This window comes from Lampetra fluviatilis, chromosome 2 (genome assembly GCF_964198595.1).
Source record: "Lampetra fluviatilis chromosome 2, kcLamFluv1.1, whole genome shotgun sequence".
In the NCBI taxonomy this organism is placed as follows: domain Eukaryota; kingdom Metazoa; phylum Chordata; class Hyperoartia; order Petromyzontiformes; family Petromyzontidae; genus Lampetra; species Lampetra fluviatilis.
This window is the reverse complement of record NC_136276.1, coordinates 10,625,371-10,649,122: the sequence shown is the minus strand read 5'-3', so window position 1 is coordinate 10,649,122 and position 23,752 is coordinate 10,625,371. Positions and strand designations below refer to the sequence as shown.

Genomic DNA, 23,752 nt, shown 5'->3' with positions numbered 1-23,752 from the left:
AATAGGTTTTTCCCTTTTCTTCCAGAAAAAGGGGAAAACCCTATTCTTGTGTTTTAAACGTGTTTACGATACGAACTTGCCATAAGTAAACATACAAATAGGCAAAAATAAATGTCCTACTGTGAAAAGTTAACCGTCATCCTATTTTGTCATACTTTTATACTGGTAAAAAGGTCCCATTTTAACTGCATAGGTTGATGTACCTACTACTATGCTCTTGTTTCAACAACTATGTATTTGATGATCGCCAGACTGATGTAGTATTTAGACCGGTACTGCGCGAACTGAATTACACCCCCTTTTCGCCGGATCGAACTGCATATTTTCTGGGGGTTTTTACTAAAGTTATTAGTCACGAAAAATCGATATACGTGCAGTATTTTCATTGTTTAAGTTGTTGTATGTAGCGTGTAATGTACGGTGTATATTTGACACTGAAATCAAGCATAGCTACTTTTTTTGTCATGCACATGGTGCCGTTCGCCGGACTGGGGAGCGGTTTTGCCGGATCGGCCCGGAACCCCCAGATAATATTGGAAGCCGAATAATCGCGTTCCCGATAATCGATCATCAACTGTATTTCCACAGTTCTGGCAACTCCCTGATGATGTTTGTTGTTACTATCCGCAAAACGTGGTACCCAATTGTTCAATGGTGTGTGATTGCTCTCCAACATACCGGTGTGCTGAAGCAGTAATACATTGAGACGCTTGTTCATGTGACAACTTTATTAAATATCTGTCTCCGGTGGAGGAGGGCTTATTACACACATTTTGCTTACACGATCTGACAAAAAAATCTATGATGAATCGTAACATTGGTTGCAAAAGCCCATGTGTCATCGGGACTGTACTTACTATAAATATCTGTAATATATTTGTTACCGCATTCAAAATCAAACATGCATCCGCCTGTAAAAATGCCACTGGTGGGTTTCCAAGCACGGATAGTGGTAGGGTGCTCAGTCGGGGAAGGTTCTTCTGGAATTTACCCCAATGTTTTGCAAAACATGATTATTATTTTTATTTTACTCCATAGATCAGGAGTCTCAGAAAATTTCATTTTTACACAACCCACCAACTATTATATGTAGTGGTGGTCCACATCTGAAAATTATATTGCATCTATTATTAATCGTAATATTGTGAATTATTACAGCATAATAAAACAATATTAAATAGTTCTAAGCATGACTTATGTTTGCACATATGTTAAACATTACATTCCCGTCACTACTAGCTTGAATAATTTTACATTCAATTGTGCATGCAATAAGGATAGCACATTTAACAACACGACGTTGGTGAAACTGTTCCAGCAAATTGCATGAGGCTGGGCCAGCATTGATTGCCTCAGTGACATGCATTGTCAGCATGCCAATAAGCACTTTGAAACAAACAAACAAAAACCACACTGAAACATGCAGGGAAGCAAGAGATGCAGGCAGCAAGTCCCGACTGACTCTACCCGCTGTTCTTGAGTGGAAACAAAAGTCTGGAAGCCGGGAGCAACTCCAAATCCGAGTTCGTGAATGAAGGGCGGCTCACTCTGACTGTGAATCTGCACCCTAACACCGGCCTCGAACGAGGTTTCATCTTCCATGTGGACACAGTGAGATGAGGTGAAACATGACCGAAAAGAAACCAAACAAAGTTGCGGCATTATCAATCCCACACTGACCATTTACAACAGATGTTACATACTTAAAACACATCTATATTATAACCTTCACCGTAATTACGTGCTCTTTTACTTCGTAGCTTTATACCTTTCCCTAGACTAAACATGTGCCTTACCCTGCATGTTAGTCAGTAAGGATATTTATTGACTAAAAAAATAGAATTTGGTGGTAGAACGTCTGTAGCTGCAACAATTTTTTTAAATGGTCAGTGCTGATTGACTTTAAACTGCGATTACATAGTAAAAGAGTCCTCAGGTTAATGGTTGAATTAAAAAAAATATTACACCGCTACAAAATGTAAATTATTTTACGTAAATTCCTTTCAAACATCTATATCGTATTTTGCAGAAAGAAACCTCTAATAAAGCAAACATCTGTGGAAGCCACTTTTGATCATTTCATGAGTATTCAGTATTTACTTCCTCCATCGCTGAGGGCTCTTTTCTCGATTTAAATTTTATTATTATAATTTTTTTGTCAAGATACCCGCTGTTCCTGACAGGAGACAAAAGTCTGAAATCCGGGTGCCACACCAAAGCCCAGCTGGTGCACGAACGGAGGCTCGTCTTGGCTATGTATCTGTACTTTAACACCTGCTTCCAAGGAGATCTCATCTGAAAGTAAACGGTAAAGGGGCGTTGCCAGCTGACAAGCAGCACAGAGTCACTAAGTGTGGAGGCTGTGAATAATGCTAAAAACGGGTGGTTAAAACAAGTGAAGGAAAGCGTATCATCATCCATAGTAATGTGAGCGCAGAGAATGCACAATGGTATAGAGACAGTGTCGTTTGTAGGGCTAACGTGAACAAGAATTAATTGGAATGTGTTTCCAAATTGTAATATTTTTATTTTTAAATAACTAAAGTAAACGATGTTTGTTATGAGAGACATCAATACAATTTAGCTCAGAATAAAATGTTACTTCGAAAATATGCAACTGCCTCTTAAAGCAGTGGATGAGAGGAGCCCTCGGTGCTGAAGATAGTGCAGATGGAGGTTGGTGGGAATACAGAGTTCAGTTTTATGGGAAGAATTTGAAAGCTCATGAGCAAATGTATAAGATCTCGAAAATTGATTGTTGGCTTTACTGAGTATTTTTTTTAAATTTGTGAACTAATTGAAAGCATCTCCTTGGTTCTTTCGGTAAAGTCACGTAGAAGGGAAGTAATAAAATAATAAAAATAAAACATAATAAAATAACTCACAACGTTTTATTTTTATTATTTTATTACTTCCCTTCTACGTGACTTTACCGAAAGAACCAAGAAGATGAATCCCTGCAGTCACGAAAGCTTTAAATCGAAATTTAATTGAAAGCACTTAATTACCAAAACCAATTCAAGTAATTCATCCCATGAATCGTCCCCTCTCCCTGCCTCCTGCCACTCAACGCCTGTCCGGCATGATGCCCCCTTCGTCTCGGAGTCATCTCACCGGTCTCGCCCCACACGGGCAGATACTCGTCCTGCTGAATGTCCAGCATTATCTCCAGGCCGTTCCCCGTGCCGCCCTTCAGCGTCGTGAGCAGCGGTCGCCCATCCTTGCCCGAGTTGAACATGTAGCACTTGCCATAGCGCGTGAACACCTGGCGAGAGGAAAGAAAACGGGTTACGTGCCACTAATGTGAGTTCCGCTCATTGGAAAACTTGGCTGCAAAAAGAGAGAATTTACACCGCAGAACACGAAGGAAACGTTAAGGAGCCATTCGTTGCAAGTTTACTGTCCATTTAGTAACCCTTGTTTTACATTTCTGAGTTTAGTTTGCATAAATGTTCTTGGTTTACATTGTAAACATGGTTGTTTATTTTGTCAGAGCGCTGTTGCAGGAATTTTTTTGGCACACCAGATTCATTTTGACATATTTTGTCAACATATTTTTTCAAAACCTGTTCATAAGATTATACAATATTGGGTATAATAACATAGGATTATTTTAGATCGGCATACCCTGTACGTCCATATCAGTATAGTATGATCATCAACCTTTTGCTGCTCTCATATATGGCTATCAACACAAATTCGCATCACATTGAAATCATTCACCTCACGAACCTACTTTTAAACATTACTGGGATAAATCTTGAGTAAATATTGTGTAATCGTATTATTGTATGTATGTTGAACTTCGATCGCACCGTACGTAGCCAACCCGTGGTAACCGGAGGTGTGATTGACGGACAACAATAATAGCAATTGTTATTGTTTTATCATGCAAATATCATGAATACAATTTCATTTGTTGATTTGCCGGTGTCGGGGGGGGGGGGATATAAGCTCCCTCAGGTAATGTATTACCATTGAATCTCAACAGGCGTATTTGTTATGCAACATAACGAATATAAAACATAACAAATAATATGTAAAAAATGTATAAATGCCCAGGTGAGAAAAATATGCAAATTATTTGCTGCATCATAAGTCTCGAAAAAATAAATGTTCTATCATTTTTAGTTCACAGTGTTCTGCAATTATTTATTTCTGCTCTCAATATTTACCTCGCGTTCTGTATCCGTTGAAAAAAAAATTCAGTGTACTGGATGCTGAAAATCACTTTTAAACATTTCAAAATTTGTTCGTGCTAAATTTGTGTTGCTTACTTAGCAATCTTTAAATGTATGGGTTTTTTCAAGATGTATCCAAATTTACGAATAAAAAATATCAGAATTAAAACTGCACACACACGTTAGTCACTCCACTAGAAATCTAATAGTGTACTGTGATAATGTTTTCTTTCCAAAGTATATCGAACCAGAATATATTTTGAGATTCGTTTGTGTTTTATCATGAAGCTGCAATTCCCAAGATTTTAGAATTCATGAAATACACCACAGTAGTTAGACATTTTTTTTTATTAGATCAAAGTTATAAATTATAACATATTCTTTTTGAGTGCTCAATCCTTCATAAACACATATGCATTGCATAATACACTGTAGATGTCAAAATTGTCGATTGTTTAGTAACTTCCACTTTTCTTTTCGACATGATGAATGCTTTCCAATCGTAGGCACTCCTGCATTTTTTCAACCCGACTTTATTAGATTACAGGATCAAAGTGATTTATCCCGGTTTGTTGAGTGTCTTTGGGGAATCAAATACCTTCAACGAACACCAGCGTTGTTCATAAAAAAAATCACATACACTGCATCAAGTCGCATTGGGGTGGAGTGGTGGCACATCGCGCTGTGAACCCAGAGTTCGATTTACAGCGATGCCTAACATCAGTGACGAGTGATAACTGAACTTGTTAGAGACCCCCTTCGATAAACCACACAGACCATCGTTGTGAAGTATGGTCAAACAACCCCCATGACTGATAAGGGCATACGGAGGTCTTCAATGAATACTGGGTTGACAAAAAGCTGTAAATTAACATAGAATCAGTTGACAAAATACAAGATCAATGAGGCCCACTCACATGCTTGTCAGGTTTTACCATGCAATTTCCCACATTTCGGTAGGCCGGTAAGGCCAATAACTAAGCTACACATACAAACTTTGGAAGCCTTTATCTCAACTGCCTCTGAGGGTCTCATATCACGATGACTATACATATACATGTATTTAAAACCATTTTTCTTGTCAACCGGCTGGGCATTCACACGTAACTTTTCTCCTTAAATCGCGACACCAAATCTTGTTTTATTTAACTCATGAGAAAAAAGTACAATGTCTTTTGAATAAGTCTGTGGGGGGGAAAAATTGTCGTGAATAATCTCAGTTGTAAAATTAACGTCCATTCAAAAGTGAAAAATGTGTTATGCTTTGCACATAATTTGATAAATGTAAGTATTGCCATTAGGGGCCGTCCATAAATGACGTCACGCGGTTTTGGACGATTTTTAATCCACCCCCTCGTCACCCGACGTCACAAAAAGTCAGACCCCCCTCAAATATGACGTCACAAAGCTGTGCCCCCCCCCCCCCCCCCAAAATAAAACATGCTTCAAATCGCTTTAAACTATTGTCATCGTAGTGCGTATTTAATGTGCCGTTGCGCTCTGATCTTGTAGGAGAAAACATTTATTTAAAAGTATATTTAATTAAGTGGAACGTGTTGTCTATCTATATATATAAAATCGCAAATCTGTCTGTCTGTCTGTGTGTCTGTGTGTCGCCGGACCATACGCAGTTTCATTGGACGGCGGTTGCCCCTGGCAACGGGTAGCGACGCATTCGCTGCCGGGTGGACGCCATTTTTCATTCCCGTTAAAAATATGCGCACGCATTTGTGGTATAAACTCGATATACCCAGCGTTGCCCGGGGGGAAAATACATTTAAAATCTTATGAAAACTTTCAAACATTACATACCAATGAAAAAACAACTGTGTAATTACTTTTAAACCCGACGCGCCAAGAATCGATTCTCTGAATCGCGCAAAGGAATCGAAGGTTGTAGATTCCTTTAGATTCGGACGATTCCCGTTTACTATAAGTTGGTTAAAGTCGATATAAACTGCTACGAACGGAAAATATCCGGCTTTGACCGGGGCAAAAATGTAATTAAAAACTCCTGAAAACATAAAAAAATTAAATAACAATGAAAATGAAACTCTATCATTCAAAATGTAAACCCCCAACATGCCAGGAATCGATTATTTGAATCGCACAAAGGACTAATCGAAGGTTGTAAATTACTTTAGGATCACGCTTCCTGTTTAATATAAGTTGCTTATAGACTTGATATAAACTGCTACGAATTGGAAATATCCGCCGTTGACTGGGGAAAAAATATAATGGTGAGGGCGGTTGTGAGTGGCGATTGTGAGTGGTGATTAGTGAGTGGTGAGGGGAGGTTGAGTGGTGAGGGTGAGTGCTGAGGGTGAGTGGTGAGGGTGAGTGTTGAGGGTGAGTGGTGAGTGGTGATTGGTGAGGGTGTGATTCGTCAGGATGAGTGGTGAGGGAGAGTGGTGAGGGTGAGTGGTGAGTGGTGAGGGTGAGTGTTGAGGGTGAGTGGTGAGTGGTGATTGGTGAGCGTGTCATTGGTGAGGATGAGTGCTGAGGGAGAGTGGTGAGGGAGAGTGGTGAGGGTGAATGGTGAGGGTGAGTGGTGAGTGGTGAGGGTGAGTGTTGAGGGTGAGTGGTGATTGGTGAGGGTGTGATTGGTGAGGATGAGTGGTGAGGGAGAGTGGTGAGGGAGAGTGGTGAGGATGAGTGGTGAGGGAGAGTGGTGAGGGAGAGTGGTGAGGGTGTGATTTGTGAGGATGAGTGGTGAGGGAGAGTGGTGAGGGTGAATGGTGAGGATGAGTGGTGAGTGGTGAGGGTGAGTGTTGAGGGTGAGTGGTGAGTGCTGATTGGTGAGGGTGTGATTGGTGAGGATGAGTGGTGAGGGAGAATGGTGAGGGTGAGTGGTGAGTGGTGAGGGTGTGTATATATGTAAGGTTATTAAGAAATATATTTTTCACCCGGGCAACGCCGGGTACTTATGCTAGTATTTATTTAAAGTTGCGCATTTTGATGTGATGTCAGATTTCTCACCCCCCCCCGTCACACATCGTCACAAATATCTGACCCTCCCCCCAGGTGCGTGACATCATTCATGGACGGCCCCTTAATCAGAGTTTGGAGTGCAGTGCTGTCGACAAAATGTACTTCCTTTAGATATTAAATGAAAGGTAACAAAAAAAAGTTACATTTTCAACGTGGATTAAGAGAAGCTACATAACTATGTGCTTGATACATTTGGCTTCAGCATACGAGTATTAACACTATCACAAGCGTTGGTTTCATTAAGTGGTGGTTTTAGAAACCAATTACTACACAATATGCATAAGGGAAGGGAGATGCTCTAGCTTCATAGATAGAAAATGTCACCTTAATATGTTCTCTTTTTACTGAAGCACGGACAAATTTCCCATGCAATATGTGCTATACTTGGTTTGCATATCATGTTTCTGCACTCTTAATTTAATGTAACAACCACAGGCAGCTACATCATGAGACCTCATTTGCCAGTGTAGTGACATCGTGGATGTCACTGTGGATGTCACTGGGTAATGCCGACACCGCGGACACCCCGAACCAGCTCTAGAGGGGCTCGGTGAGCGCTGATAGAGAGCGCTGAGTGGCACCACGCTCGGCGTGCAGTGCTGTCCCCTATAGGAGGGGGTGTGAGGGTGCCGGCCATGAATGGGGTTACTGTAGGCCATGGCACTCTTGTTGACCCTGGAAGGCACGTGACTGGTAAAGTCTACACACGGGCCCCAAGTGGGGGGCTAGGGGTGGTCACGTGTCGGGGTGAGATCCTGCTCGAGGATTCGAGAAGGTGGTCGTGGCCAAGGGCGGAGCCAGCCACGACCAGTGAGGATATAAGCCGGGTCCCCAGAGGGACCGGGGTTCAGCGTTGCTGTTGTCATCTGAAGATCTACGTTCTACGTCCGAGAAGAGTCACCAACACGTGGACCTGGACCCAAGCCGGGAGCCTGTCCGTTGTAGCTACTCCCAGTGTATTTAGTGTTGTTAGCCTGGTGGTCCACCACCATAGGATATTATCTGGTAAAGGGGCAGTTACCCCTTTGTGTTGGTATCAATAAATGTGTTGCCTCCAAGGAGTACGTTGTTGAATCCACTACACCAGGAAACATTAAAGGAGGTCTCATGATGTAGCTGCTCACCCCGAGCTCTCAATGTGCGTTGTCTTTCTGCGGTTCGCCTTTTGGCGTCCTCTGGTCTCACACTGTTTGAGACGAGGCTCTAAAGAAAGCTGTCTCGGGTGTGGACCAATCAGTTACAAAGACAATGCATATACTACCAGAGCATGTTTTTTTGTTTGCATGTTCACCACAAGTATATGTGGTTAATGCAGACATGATTCCTTGCAAATGTTTCAATTTGGCGTTTTAACATCTTAACGCTTGTTTTATTGCCAGAAAGGGGAACCCCCTATTATCATAACCACAGGCAGCCTTTCTTGTGAATTTCTACAGTAGTTTGCATACTAATATAAATATGCAAACATTAGAAGGCACCCATACCCTTTACAAAACAATTATAAACAACAATATGTGGTACACATTTCATATTAAAATGTATATTAAATCATCAAATAAATTGATCTGATGTTTTCCATAAATATTAGCTTAATTTTGTGAGGCTAATGGAAGCTTTATCACTTAGGAATATTTGTGCTTAACATCCATTACGTGCACGCACATATATGCAAGCAGTATTCATCTCGAAAAACCACGCGCAACATAAAGAGTACTATCTGACAAAGTAGACATTTCGAATGCGCCCGCAGTTTCATTCCTGAGTCTCAACTCTTTATCACGAGGGTCACAATAATGTTTCCCTGTAGAGGGGCGATGTTACTACGTGTGATCCCAATTGAGTCGTTTGCAGGTACATTTGTAGCATTGGGATGTTTGGCCAATACCAGGTACATTGCATGTTTTGGGTTTTTTTTGCTTTAGGAGGAAATTGGAGAACCCGAAGAACATACAAAACATACCTGAGTCGGGGGAATGGAACCCAAGGCCTTGTTGCTGTGAGGCACAAGTGTTACCACCACACCGTCCTGCTGCCCAAGTATAACGAACAGTAATGAGATAATTTGATACCCAGTTTTTTTTACCTAAAAAGTTACTGTTAATATATGTACTGTTTTAATATCATTCAAGAACTTTACAAAAACTAAACTAAATATGTATCTTAATATAACCAAATGCTCATATTAAAAACTATTACCTCATTCATCATTAACGCTGCCTCATACAACTATCTACCTTCTCTCTGTGGTAGCAGTTACATTGGGGAAACCAAACGACATGTCTCGGACCGCATCCGTGAACATAAAGCTGACCTGAAACACGGTAGGACAAACACCTCAGCCGTGGCAGATCACTGTTACAACTCAGTGGGCTCACATGACATTGACTTCTCCAAGACAGAGGTTCTCTGCAAGCCATCTGGCTATCATGAGAGATTCGTTCATGAGGCGATCCACATATACAAACACAGAGACAATTTTAACCGAGAAGATGGATTCTGGCTTAGCAATCATTGGAAGGACGTAATAAACCATTTCGATACACATTAGGGTGGGTAGAATAATACATAGTGTTATATTAGGGTGGTTTATAGCAATACAGTATGTAATGTAATGTTGGGTTTGTCTATGGCAGTATATAGTACGGTATAGACGCGTGTGATGTAAGAGAATAAAGTTTAGATGGAAGCATATTATATCATTTTTTGCAACGTAGGATTTTTTATGTATTACTTACTGTTAGTAATTCAGCTTATTGTAGAGTATAGTAAGTATACTGATGATGCTATGTAGTTTATACTTTAGTTTGTTATGCAGTTTATACTTTAGTTTTTTACGTGGTTGTTTAGTAACTGCAGCTACATACTATTAACATTCCTTTCCTTTGCTAATGTCCCCCCCCCCTTTGATGCTGCTAATCCTGCATAATGCACGGGCATAGTATTGATTTGGAACCCCCCCCCGCCCACCTCCTACGCATTTTCCATATGCTGAATTCCTCTTGATATGCAAATTATTTTGTCTAGGCGCTCTTCTTCCCACCTCCCCCCCTCTAACCCAGCTTAAATATACGCTCCAAGCTTGGTGGTGTTTCATTCTTCGCCTGAGGACGGCTACTTGCGTTGTGGCCGAAACGTCGTGAGAATTGTTTTATTATGTTTTATTTTTATTATTTTATTACTTCCCTTCTACGTGACTTTACCGAAAGAATCAAGAAGATACCTTCTCTCTCGTTGAGCAGAAGGTTCATACTACCGTAATATACGTGATATATGTTTCTATTATAAAGCAATGTTAATGATACAAGTGAGTTTCTTTTATTAATATTTGCACATCACTTCCAATACAGTCCAATATGTTATGTTTAACCTAATGCATGTGCATTGCAAGTACCATGTTTAAATGTTAACTGTATTGTAATTTTTACGATATGGGCAATGAGTTGCTCATTTACAGTTCTAGCAAATGAACGGTATTGTTCCAAAATAGACGTTAAAAAGCATACACTGAATGAATGAAAATTCTGAATGAAATTGAATTAGTTCACTAAATGTATTTTTTAAAATGCACAATAACAGTGCCTTATACTTTTTTGTGCACTACCACCAAATAGTTTTATTTATAATAATACTGTCAGTCACATAAAACAAATATAAAGCTATATTGACAATAATGTACAATGAAAATTAAACACATTTCCCCTGCAGTCACGAAAGCTTTAAATCGAAATGTACAATGACATTTGGATTTATATCGTGTCTAAATGCAAGTGTATCCCAAGATGCTCTGCAAAACGCAATGAAGGCTGTAGAGAGATATTTTCACAAAACCTTTCATACTGGGAGCAACCTAGCTAAACAAATAATTTTACACAGCCATCAAACGTAGGTTGTGGTCTTCAGAGTGAAACAAATAAGCATGCAGAGCTTGCTGCGATCAGCAATGGGCAAGGGGTGAGAGGTACTGCAGAATAATGATGGTGTTCATTTGGTCATTGTTGAGCCCATTTGCAAACCATCTAAATTGACCAAATCTAACTGGTTTATTGACTCTTGACGAAAACACAACTTTTATTTTGCTACTTTTTGATGAAGGAATTTTACTATAAGATTGGCTACAATTCTATATTCACTTTAAAAAATATTTCCAATTTTATTGTCATTATTTCCATTTGACTCGATACAAGGCTGTTCCATTAGGGTTCTCAAGTGTGTTAAACACATTTCCGCGATGAATATTAACACAGAAGTTGGTCGCTTTGGCCATTACTCAGACAGAATACAGCGCTTATATTTTAGAAAATGGTACAGTATTAAAATAAAAGTGTCTTCTCTGATAATAAACAACATTTTCAGTATTGCTACTGAACAGGAAGAAAAAATTGGTGTTGGCAGATTGATAGACCTTTAAAATGGAGGGCCTCCCTTTGAACATTTTTTTCAAGTCGTCGACTAAATGATTTAGACAATTAGCAGTGAGACACGCCTCACATTTGGGGCCTGCTTCATATTTCACGACCGAATTCAAGAGTGCAAATGCTGTAATTAAATCAAGCTATGAAACGTACGTTTACTCACAATGTATCAAAATGATTCACCCACCACCGCGAATGGGAATGCACCGACTTTCAATAAATTATCTTGGAACCCATGAGGACCCCCTGCATTAGAGCTTGCTCTTAAAAGTAAAAATAGTGGATAATGGAGACATTTAAAAACATGTTAAATTCGATTTAAGTGCACTTCAACTCAAAACTACAATGACTAAAAAAACACTTTCTTTTCAACAACATTCCATATTTTAAACTTCACATTTTAAAACTTAAAAACTGTTCCACCGTTAGTGAATGTGCAAAAATTGCTAATGCGGGTGGATTTTTTTTCTCACAACTTAACAGATATTCAATGCTGAATATGAATGTGCCCATTAAACACTCAAACTGCTACTCTTAGTGATACATATTCTTGTCTGCAATTATATTTATAATGTAGGAAAATTCTGAAAGATTTTTTGGGATTATGCGAAACTCCGCTTATAGGCCTGGTTTTCACAATATTATATATGAATAAAAAACCAAGAACACATTCCTACAGGGTATGAACAGCAATGAACATATTATACAAAAGCAGAGCAGTGGTGCAGTGCGTTATGAAGCTATAACTGTTCCTTTTCCACTCCTTACAAAAACCTTCACTGACTAGCATAGTGAAGTATGACACTGAAAAAAACAATCCCCATTATTGACATATCATGGAGACGTCCGCATAGAGCAGTGTATTGACAAAATGGCTGTAAATTATTAGAACTGTAATATGCACAATACATGTGTAATAATACTTACATTTGTATTACTTGTATTGCTTGTTTGATATAACACAGATAAGCAAAGACACTTTAGAAGACGTTACAAAAATACTCCCATGTGAAATATGCAATAACATATAATGAAGGAATAATAATTAATAATAAAGGAGCAATAATTATCTGAGACAAATCAATTAAAGGTTTGAATACATTATATATATTAGGTACAGTATATGGTAGGGTATTAAAATGTGGAAGAGAGCCATGAGAAATACAGCCACATTTGGTGTTTATTGAAGTGATTAAATAAAGGACTTGCATGTGTGTATGTGCATGCATCAGTGGTGGTTAAATGATTGGCGCATTGCGCCACTCACTGCCAATGTCAATGGCAAGTGAAATATGAATCAGTCCTGGGCCCCCACTAGATTGACTCGGCCTTAAATGAGGAGCTGGTGCGGTGTGTGAACATCAGCACTTGGGAGACAAAGGTGGCTAGGCATGGTGCTGGCCACGTCACCCCATTGTGTGCTTTTCCTGCCAACAGGTGCTCACAAAGAACACTTCCTCTATAGGGAAATCGTTGTTGTGTGCACATATGAAAAATGGCAGTGGTTCTTACAAACAACACTTGCCCGAAGAGTCCAGGTTAAAAGGTATACCGTTTGTCTGGATGTATTGCTATAGGGGATACATGTATACTCTGAAGACATGATTTACAATCCCTGCAAAGCACCCTGCCACAGACAAAGCACTCTGCTCTGTATTTCAGACCTCTGGAGAGCAATTATAGTGAAGATTGCATGTCTGCTTGCTGGCACTTACTGGTGCCAAATCCAGTGCAATAGTAGGCACCCACAATTGGCACATCCACTAGTGAATGCAACTGTGAAGGAAGCAAGCTGCTCTTTTATGTTGTGTTATGTTGTGTATTCTTTTGGAAAGTATTTTTTTTTTATAAATAAAAAAAAATCCGCACAGGACCAAAGGCCCAGAATATGAAATGGCCAACAACACCGATTAGCACGTTTGGCTACGTATGTAAGAAGTTCAAGATACATACAAAATAAGTTGTATTAGATAAGAGTTAACACCCTTCTTGAATTGTACAAGATGATAAGACTTTGGAAAAAGAGACTGTGGGAGGGAATTCTAAAGTGGAGCAGTTCAAGAAAAGAAACAGAGAGACAAGTATTGTGACCTGCAGTGCGTTGGTTGAACACTGTGGATGAGATAAAAGGATCAGTTTGAGTTCAGTTCATGAAAACATTAACTATGGTTGATAAAAGAGAAATAAGGTTGGCAATTGACCGCCAGTGAGCGATTGACTGGAGTGAATTGGTGAGTGTTGGATCATCAATCACCCTGGACTGCTTTCCATCGACAACTATCAAGTGTACCTATTTAAGAACTGGGTGCTCCACCCCAGATATGACAAGAACATTTCAAATTGGGCCAAATTTGTGCTTGTTTCGTAGCTGTTCGGAGTGAAAAAATGTTTGATACAAAAAATAAAAACAAGCTTCTTCGATGCCTCTTTTCGCCAGATTAGTAAGATAGCCATTCTATGGCAAGCCAGATAAAATTGTTGTGTCAATCAGATGAATAGTTTGCTATGGATAAGAATATTCTTGTTTATTATGGGAGAAACTATGGGATTGCCAGACTTACCTGATTTCATTATTGACTGGGTATTTATTAGTTGAACGTTACCAGGTGTTTGTCACCCCAATCAAGAATTGAATACCAGTCAGTGGTAGCTGACAGTAAATTATCTGCACATCGTGCAGCTAAATGACTCATGCTTTCAGCTGGTGATTTAAATGAGTACAATGAATAACGTCTACTGTCATTTCACCAATGACAGGCTTGAGCCCGAAATATGAATTACATAAGTTAACAGGTCACCTGTAGATACATCTTAACAGAACCAATAAATGGTTAAGAAGATTCCAATTCATGGAGCTGATAGTCTAGGATAGATTCCATCACTTTGCATATTGATGAAGTCAAGGTGAGAGGACAATAATTACACATATGAGACGAAACACCATTTTCCTTTTCCATTTGCAAAAAGGCTGGCAAAATCCTGCCCTCTAATGAAGTTTCCATCATTGTTTGGCCAATTCGATCGCACACGGAAATGTGCCCATAGAGACACGCTAACCAACATACAAATGTTAGACGCCTGCACTTACACCGTTGTACACATTCTAATGCACATATATATTATCACTGTGTGGTTTCATTGATTTAGTGTTCTTGTATGGACAGACTGGCAGGCGGGCCTAATATATAATGAGCAAAGATAAATTGGCCTATTGGCTGTCTTACAAAAGCCACTTACATGTGCCCATTTGAGCAACAGACCCCTCAGTATGCATTAATCATATTGTACTGAAATATCCAGATATTTATTATCTATGGTTCTTTCGGTAATGGCACGTAGATATAAAAAAATATTATAACAATAAAATACTAAAAATTAAAATAAAGTCAATACAAAAATAATCAAAAAATATATCACATTTCGATCGCAACACAAGTGGTCGTCATCAGGAACATATATTTCACAAGAGTTCTGAAATGTCATTCATTGTTTAATTAAATTCCACTGAATATTGTTGCACATTTTTTGCACATTACTTAAAATTATATTGCTGCACATGTCATCCTTGTAGCTGAACATCTGATTGTTGTAAGTACATGGGCACAATTATCACTCTAACTTGCAACGATATTGCTCAAGGGAATGTATGAGGGATATTAGCAATAACAACCATACTCATTTTTGTGTGTGTATATCTTCAACAGCGTATTACAATCATAATAGATTTTAGCCATAACATAAAGCATATATTTATCAATAAACTTTTTTCACAAATAAACAATTATCCATGATGGAAAATTTTAAACACTTATAACACAAAACAGAATACTTCAAAGTACACGGCATTATAAATCGCATCATTTACCTCACGTGTAACTCGTGTTTCTGTAGCTATAGATGCCGAGAACTCTAATATTTATAATCCAATCTGGGCACTCGCACATATAAATTATATTCACAATTGCATTCAATGTGGACCATATAATTCCACGAAGGCAACGTGTTTAGTGAACACCACCCTCAATCAAAATGCCATAATCGTATTTTTAATTTCATAAAGTAGTCTTTATTTTTCATCTATTTGGGTAGCAACTGAAATGCTACATCTTCCCTTACCTTGTTCGAGTGCAAACTCAAAATTATTCTCATCTCCTCTGCCTATAACGGACTGCAGCTTCACTTTGAATTGGTTTAAACAGCACCTTACCACACGATACTCTCCGTCTGCCCTGCAGTATCTTATAAACCCTATTTGAATAGCATGTCTTCAGATACAGCCACATTAATATCCTCGCTAAGTCCAAATTGTATTCTATGTTTGGCTACTACCTTGCTCTTAGGTGTGTCATTGTCAATTGTGTCCGGACAAAAATATTATTCAGAATCCACCTTCATTTAGATCACGTAAAACATAGTGACTTTCATAATTTATATAAAATTTGCATAGTTGTATGCATAGCTTTTAAAGCACAGGAGAGCCTCTCTAAGCCACAGTGATGTCCGTGACCAATATGGCAGATCCTATGATGTATGGCAGTAATCCACAGATTTGCTTCAATTATCTACAGGGGGAAACATTGTGGATAATCACGGATAATATGATAATTCACGATGGGGAACTCCTGCAATCCACTCCTTACAAAAACCTTCAGGATAATAGGAAGACATTCTACAAAGCAAGGGAAAATGCAGATAATAGAAATTAAAAAGTATTAGGCCGCAGATAATATCAATTTCACGTGGATCCCACAAGAGTGGCGACTAATAGGATAGTGTTAAATAAGAATGATTATACATACCTAAAATGAGTAAAAACCTTAAAATAAGTGTTTTAATATGAATACTATTTATATTTGATTCACAATTTCATATGAAAGGTTTTGTGTAGCATAAACTAATTTTGGTATACAGCAGTTACATTTTAAGTTTTTAACATTAAATTCAAGCTAACTCTTCTAAATAATGATGGTTAGATTATTTTTCATAACAACCAACTTCTTCCCCCCCCCCAATAAAAGCCAGGTTATGATTCGAAAAAATCCACTTAACATGATACAAATGAGGTCTGCATGAGATAGGTGATGTGGTTGCTATGCACAATGTACACTACATGCATTCTAACACATTGGCCTTTGCCGAAGCATCGTATGGATTCTAGATTTGAAGCTTTCGTGACTGCAAGGAATCATATTCTTAGGTTTTTTCCGGTAAAGTCACGTGACTTTACCTAAAAAACCTAAGAATATCATCGTATGGATCCCGCTCCCAAGTGTCCGATGTTGACAGCATATAAAGCAGAATGCGCATGTTTTATGATTGAAGTGGAACACTTTTTTTAGTCCATGATTAGATTATTTAAATAAACGTGTACCTGCTTACATCGTGGCATATGATATATCGTGACATATGGTGATATGAACTGGCAGTGATATTAACTTAATATTGCACTACGATTATTCTCAACATTGATTTTTTTTTATATTCGTGAAATCACTTTTTAAATCGGTAAAACTTGTTTTAATCATATTCGCATATTCTAAATGCTGTTACGAATTCGTTAATGTAAAATACAGCGCGTAATTATAATAAAACACATGCATTTACATTTATATAGGTAAGATAAACCCACATTGTATTGTTGACTCACCCACCTACAAACTGGCCCGATTTCTGTCTGAGACTTTGCTTCCATTCACTGGCACTGTACTTAATTCAGCTCATTTGGTTTCTCTAATTAAAGACATCTCACTATCTCCAGGTGATTTTCTTGTTAGTTTCGATGTGGTCTCTCTTTTCACCAAAGTTCCTGTGCCTGACACAATTGCAATCATTGAAGATTTGGTCCAACAAGGACTGAATACTGATGTACCAACCCTGGTGAGACATTGTCTTATCAACACTTAATTCACCTGGAATGGTACATTCTACAAACAAGATGAAGGTACCCCAATGGGTTCTCCCTTATCGCCAGTGGTAGCCAATGTTTTCATGAAAAAAATGTGAGACGATGCCATCCAGGCATCCACTCAACGTCCTTCCTTGTGGAAGAGAGACGTAGATTACACGTTCGTCATCTGGCCACGTGACCCGCTAGCACTGAACCAATTCTTCAACCACGTAAATTCCATACACCCAGTCATAAAATTCACCATGGAAGTGTAAAAAATGTCAAGTTACCATTCTTGGATGTTTAATCGAAAAGAGACCAGATGGCTCATTGGGACACTCTGTCTACAGGAAAGCCACCCACACGGATGCCTATCTAAAACCTGACTCCCACCACCATCCAACCCAGAAGATTTCCCTAATCAAAACCCTACACCATAGGGCCCATTGCATCTCCGATCAGCACCACCTAGGCAATGAACTGGAGCACGTACACAAAGCCCTCAAGATGAATGGATATTCGGACCATACAATCCGCAAAGCTGTCACCCCAACCGTGGGGAAAAAACATCTGAGGACCCAATCAAAACCATCACCTTGCCATACATAGCAGGGGTCACCAAAAATATTTCCAAAATCATGAACAAACACAAGATCCAGGCTCGATTCAACACGGTACATAAAATTCGTGATCTGATCCCATCTGTGAAGGATGTGATCCCTGACATGCAATACCTCGGTGTCTACAAACTAAGTTGTCTGTGGCAGTAGCTACATTGGGGAAACTAAACGACATGTCTCGGACCGTGTTCGTGAACACAAGGCGGATCTAAAACACGGCAGGACCAATACCTCGGCCGTGGCTGATTATTGTTTTAACGCTGTGGGCTCACACGATATTGACTTTTTCCAAGACGAAGGTACTCTGCAAACCCACTGGCTATCATCAAAGATTTGTTCATGAAGCCATCCAGATATATAAACAGACACAACTTCAACCGAGAAGATGGGTACAAATTGAGCAATCATTGGAAGGACATGATTAACCAGGTAAAATCTTAACTTGCTATGATGTTTCCATCCTTTCTACCAATGTTAACTAACTCTCTGAGTTTCATTACTAGGTTAGATGTCTTTGTATTGACAGGCTGGGTGTCCAATGCTTGAATAATTAAAAACATATTGGCATCAGTATCCATACATTTGAAGTACACAATATACATAATATAAATAAGTTCCATGAATCGCTAATGATTAAGCATTTGTAATCTTTTATTAAGACTAGATCATGACTACATGCCAAAATTTATATTTTACACGAATATAAATACCAATCAGCATTACAATGTTATAAAGTACTGTATTTTTACCCGAACAAAGACCAACGATGGCACAAAAACAAAACTGTCACGTTTCATCCCACGAGAAGCATCTCCTACAATTATTATGATTTCCCTTCAAATGTCCTTAGCTTTAACGAGGGACATCTAACAGAGGTTGAATATCATTGTTGCTACAACTGTACGTTTCATAACTTATTGGTATATTTTTAATGGCTCATTTATACAGATTTGTAGTAAAAACAGAAACATGGCACAGCGGTCATGGAAATTAAATGCCAACTCACTGTGGAGAAGTTGGTCAGGGTACAATGTCTCCCACGGAACTTGCAGTCAAGGAGCATTTCATCCAGTTGGTGGCCTGACCGGTTAATCAGATGGAGCGTTTCCAAATTGGAGACGGGTGCCGGCAGGAACATGGAAAAGTTTGCGAACTTCTTGAACCAGGTTTTTCTACCAGTGTCCTCCAGAAAATCTAGCACCTCCGGCCTGGCTGTGCCATTATCGGTCAACAGACCCAGCCAGTTGCCTGCCAAGTGCAGGTCCTGCCGTGTCATCTTGTAGAAACGCAGCAAGTTGTTGTTGCAGAAGGTAACGGTCGGAAAGGTGAGGTTGTGAACAAAGATCATTTGCATATTCGTGTGTACTGGATGGGACAATAGGTAGTGCACTCGGTTATTGGACCAAGTGAGTAGGAGGCTCACTGATGTCAAGACAGCCAAGAGCCACAAAAACCAATGACGGCTAAGGAAGATGTACTTCACACCGTGTAATTTGGTGTTGTAGGCAAAGTGATGATGGGTTTGCAACCTCGGTCGGCAGGGTAATGCATTCTGTTCCCTTGTAATAGTTTCTGGCTCCTGGTCACGCTCTGTCTCTTCCAGTTCAATCATGGCAAGGTTGGCCAAACATCAGAATAGAATACCAACAAAAATAACTCTCAAGATTCTATAAAATACAACTCTCCAAGAATTTATAAAGCAAGCTAGCTGTTTTAACAATTTAGTTTCTGGATGTGCACATACTACTATTATTATTTTCCCTAAGTGTATAGTTTATAAGCAAAGATGGTTGAATATTTTACATTCAATAAATGTTTTATATACATTATTAAAGTAAAAGTATATGAAAATGTAACGTTTATCCTATTATAAACACGTATCCAATTATAATGCTTTCGTTTATATATTCAAGACAAGCATAATACAATAAGAAATGTGAAAAAATACTGTACTTCCCATCGGCAGAATCATGAACTCACTGACGGGAACTTGATCTTCAATTCATTCAGCTCTTACATTGAGTATTCCATTTCGCTAACGCAGCAGTTTCCACGTGTTTTTTCCGATTTCCTTTCAAATTCCAAACACAGCAGCACTCTTGACCACCGTGTTACCGGCAAACTGCGCTCCAATGACCTTTCTCCACAGGCGCGAATAGTATTCCTCGTCAGATTTCACGCCAGCGCATATCCAGAGATGTGACGTGTCAGCTGATGAGCCACCCAGTGAGCAGGCAGCCTCCAACACAGAAGCTCACCGAGCCGATGTTCTGATAACGGTGACTTCACGCTGCGAGTGTTTTTTTTTACAAAAGCAACAACAGTGCCTGGAATTGTCTTGCTATCGACAGTGGGATGCACACTGCCCTCACAAGGTTTAACTGATGTCTTACAGCACACCGAATGTCAAGGAGACACACCCTGCCTTACAGTCACACTGAACTATTTTGGAAATTATCCAAATACTAAAGGCATATCACACAACGGCTTTTTTGTAATGCACGTCTAACAGCTTTGTCAAATTGTCTACATTCTAGGTTTTCTTTAGTTTACCAAGATGACTATCCCAATTATGAACAGATGCATCACGAAACAGTGTATGTACGTATATAACAATGTATAAATGTATGCCATAGATGCTTTTACAAGTTAAGGAAATTTATAATACAAAAATTCCAACAAATTTGGACATTGCAAACATCAAAATATCTAAAAGGTGCCTTTAGGCATGTCTATGCAATCTACTTGAGATGCAATTGATAATGATGATAGTCCTGTATCATACGAATATACTATCAACATAAACCTTCGCTGGAGTATGCAAACACGAATGCATTTCGTAGAAAATACTTAAATAAAAGAGTGTGACAGACAAGTCACTATTTGATTAATTATTTACGTTGCAAGCAGTCCCATCAGTGAATGCTGCCCTCTTCCGTTTCTCCACAGATTCTCAGGATAACACGTATCACTCCACAGATGATGTGCATATACCGTAGCACAAAACTGTGGAGAATTACACAATTATTACCCACCTGCCCTGAAACAAATTCCAGTAACTGTCCTTGCTAAAGTTTAAACTCATAGTTAAAACATAATTAATTGTGACCCAAAAGGTGATTAGTGTTCAACTTATTTCACAGATGAATGATCAATAGGCATCACCTGATGATGGATGTTCTATTACATTTGCAGCAGTCACAGTCAATGCCTTTTTATTGTTTTTTTTACATTACATAAATTTAGTGCCCATTAATGTATATAGTATAGACCCGACACAGTGTAGATGAAATGTGGATTTGAACACGTAATCATTGGCCAAATTAAACAATTGCACAATATAATATATGCATATGCAATGAAACAATATAACATACGCATGAACAAAGACTGTTGATGTTTAACTTTCACAAATTTCACGCATAAAATTGCCTAGTAGACAATTTGGCTTGGGCAGGATATGTCACTGGAAGGGATGAAGGCTGATGGTTGAGATTGATAGAATGGAGCGACAAGGCAGGTCATGTGCAGGAGTAAACGGATCATTTCATCGTGAGACCATGAGGAATAGCAACCACTTGGGAAAGCCTTTATCCAGCAGTGGATAAATGATGTGTGATTCTTCTTGGTTCTTTCGGTAAAGTCACGTAGAAGGGAAGTAATAAAATAATAAAAAGAAAACATAATAAAATAATTCTCACGACCTGAGGACGGCTGCTTGCGTTGTGGCCGAAACGTCGTGAGAATTATTTTAATATGTTTTATTTTTATTATTTTATTACTTCCCTTCTACGTGACTTTACCGAAAGAACCAATAAGATGAATCCCTGCAGTCAAGAAAGCTTTAAATCGAAATTTGATGGGTGATTATTAGGGTATAACTGAGTGACTGACTGATAGAAAGTCTGAAGATGCTCTAGAAGACATGAAGAGCTGTAATTTTGGTACAAATATAGTTGAGTATATGGTTTTAACTAGAAAAATATGATATCCCACATTTTTTTATTTTGAGCCCCAGAAAATTGGGAGGTAACAACTGAAAACTATCGTTCAAATTTCAACTACGGCAAAATAAAACAACTTGGTTCCATCAACTCAGACTTATCACAAACTGCTTGACACAGTCACACATGAGACAGCACATTTATGAAAGGGAATTGCCCATCCGCACAAACATTTTGAGTGTATTTATATTTAAAGAAATAAGATTCATCTCCATATACACTCTACATAATATGCTGTATATTTTAAGAAAAAACGGCTGAAGAGCCTAAATAATATGCTGACACAGCCCAGAAATTCATGACAAATACTTTGAGCATAGTCAATCGGAACCTACAACCGTGTTCAAAAAAAATTGTAACGGCACTGCAGCAGGCGTCCACTTAACACTTAGCTTGACGATGAGTCATTAGAAGATGTGATAGCATTTGTCCAAGCAGTCGACATCCATTATGAAGCCTTCACTCCGTATAGCTGATTGAAAAAGATCAACATCTTTACTGATTGGAATTGATCTCGGCAATGAGAATTGGTCACAAGGTTTCCAGGTCAGTAACAATTCCAGCTCTGGTAATGTGTGGCTGGAGCAGCTTCACATTTTAATCCTAAAGCTGGCGGGATGAGGATTTGACGTTCCATTTGTTTGGCAACACTGGACGACCAATGACACTCATTGGAAAAGCAAGGCATTGCACGTTAGGTTTCAAAACCAATGTAAACATTTGAGCAAAGAGGAATATGTTCCACGACCGTCCTGACTGCAGGAACAATGCGTCATATACGGCATTTGCTAATTTACGGGTAAAAATATATTGCATTGCGTAAATTAATGTAAAGTGCTTCTTTTGTTGCCGCTCGTCACACAAGCTCTTTTCCCCTAATTTTAACACAGCTATTAAAAAAAGCCATCTTGTTTTATTTGGCTCTTACCTTCCCAATTGAGAACCGGTTTCTACTAAAAAAAAAATGCACGTTCATTTGCATTCGGATACAGCAGATACAACGTGTTTTGAAAATTGGTCAGATAGAAGATAAAAAAGACCTGCCAAATAAGATTGCTTAAAACGATGTTTTTTCATGTGTATGAAAATATGCTCTCACCATGCACATTTGCCACAGATTTTCTTTTAAAATATTGAATACAGCATAATACACTATCAGCTCTTCCCAAAGAGCCTGCTATAGTCTGTAGATTGCGATTGCTGTGCATGCTTTTCAGCATATGTAAGCATGCAGGCCATGCATTCTATATAACAGAGCCAGGGTTGGAAACATCCAAGATGAACTATACATGCCAGAAACGCATGCCCTATCGTCCCATTTCAAACAAACACTAACGGGGCAGTAAATATACCAGCCGTGAGCCTTCTCACGAACGCGGTGGCTGGACAATTTGCAAGCACCCCAGCTTTCAATGAGGCTGGTCTTGTGGAACAAAGCTCTAATGAAGCTCCCTGGTATTTCAATAAACTACTCAATCAGTTCATTTATTGATTTCAAGTAACCATAACCTTCAAATGGAATAGAAGGGACTGAATGTGGTGCCTTCTCCAGTTGGATTAATGCATCGCTTCTGGAAAAAAATCTGGAAACAACGAGAGTAGTTGTAAGGTTGTGACATTTACACTGCTGTAAATATTTAATGGTTGCAACCACATT

At 38.9% G+C, this 23,752-nt stretch overlaps 1 protein-coding gene across 4 annotated transcripts in view; it reads right to left on the bottom strand.

Moving 5' to 3' along the window:
• LOC144942254 (acid-sensing ion channel 1-like) overlaps nucleotides 1–23,752 on the bottom strand; it is a 201,265-nt gene that overhangs the window by 10,492 nt on the left and 167,021 nt on the right. For 2 of the 4 annotated variants that reach the window (XM_078869018.1, XM_078869002.1), the window contains 2 exons: nucleotides 3,115–3,265; nucleotides 1,468–1,595 (listed from right to left, as the gene is read on the bottom strand). In XM_078869018.1, the coding sequence (XP_078725144.1) occupies nucleotides 1,468–1,595; nucleotides 3,115–3,265 (279 nt within the window). Of the gene's footprint in view, nucleotides 1–1,467; nucleotides 1,596–2,167; nucleotides 2,296–3,114; nucleotides 3,266–23,752 lie in introns of all 4 variants that reach the window. The other 2 variants (XM_078869009.1, XM_078869027.1) reach the window with 2 other exon arrangements.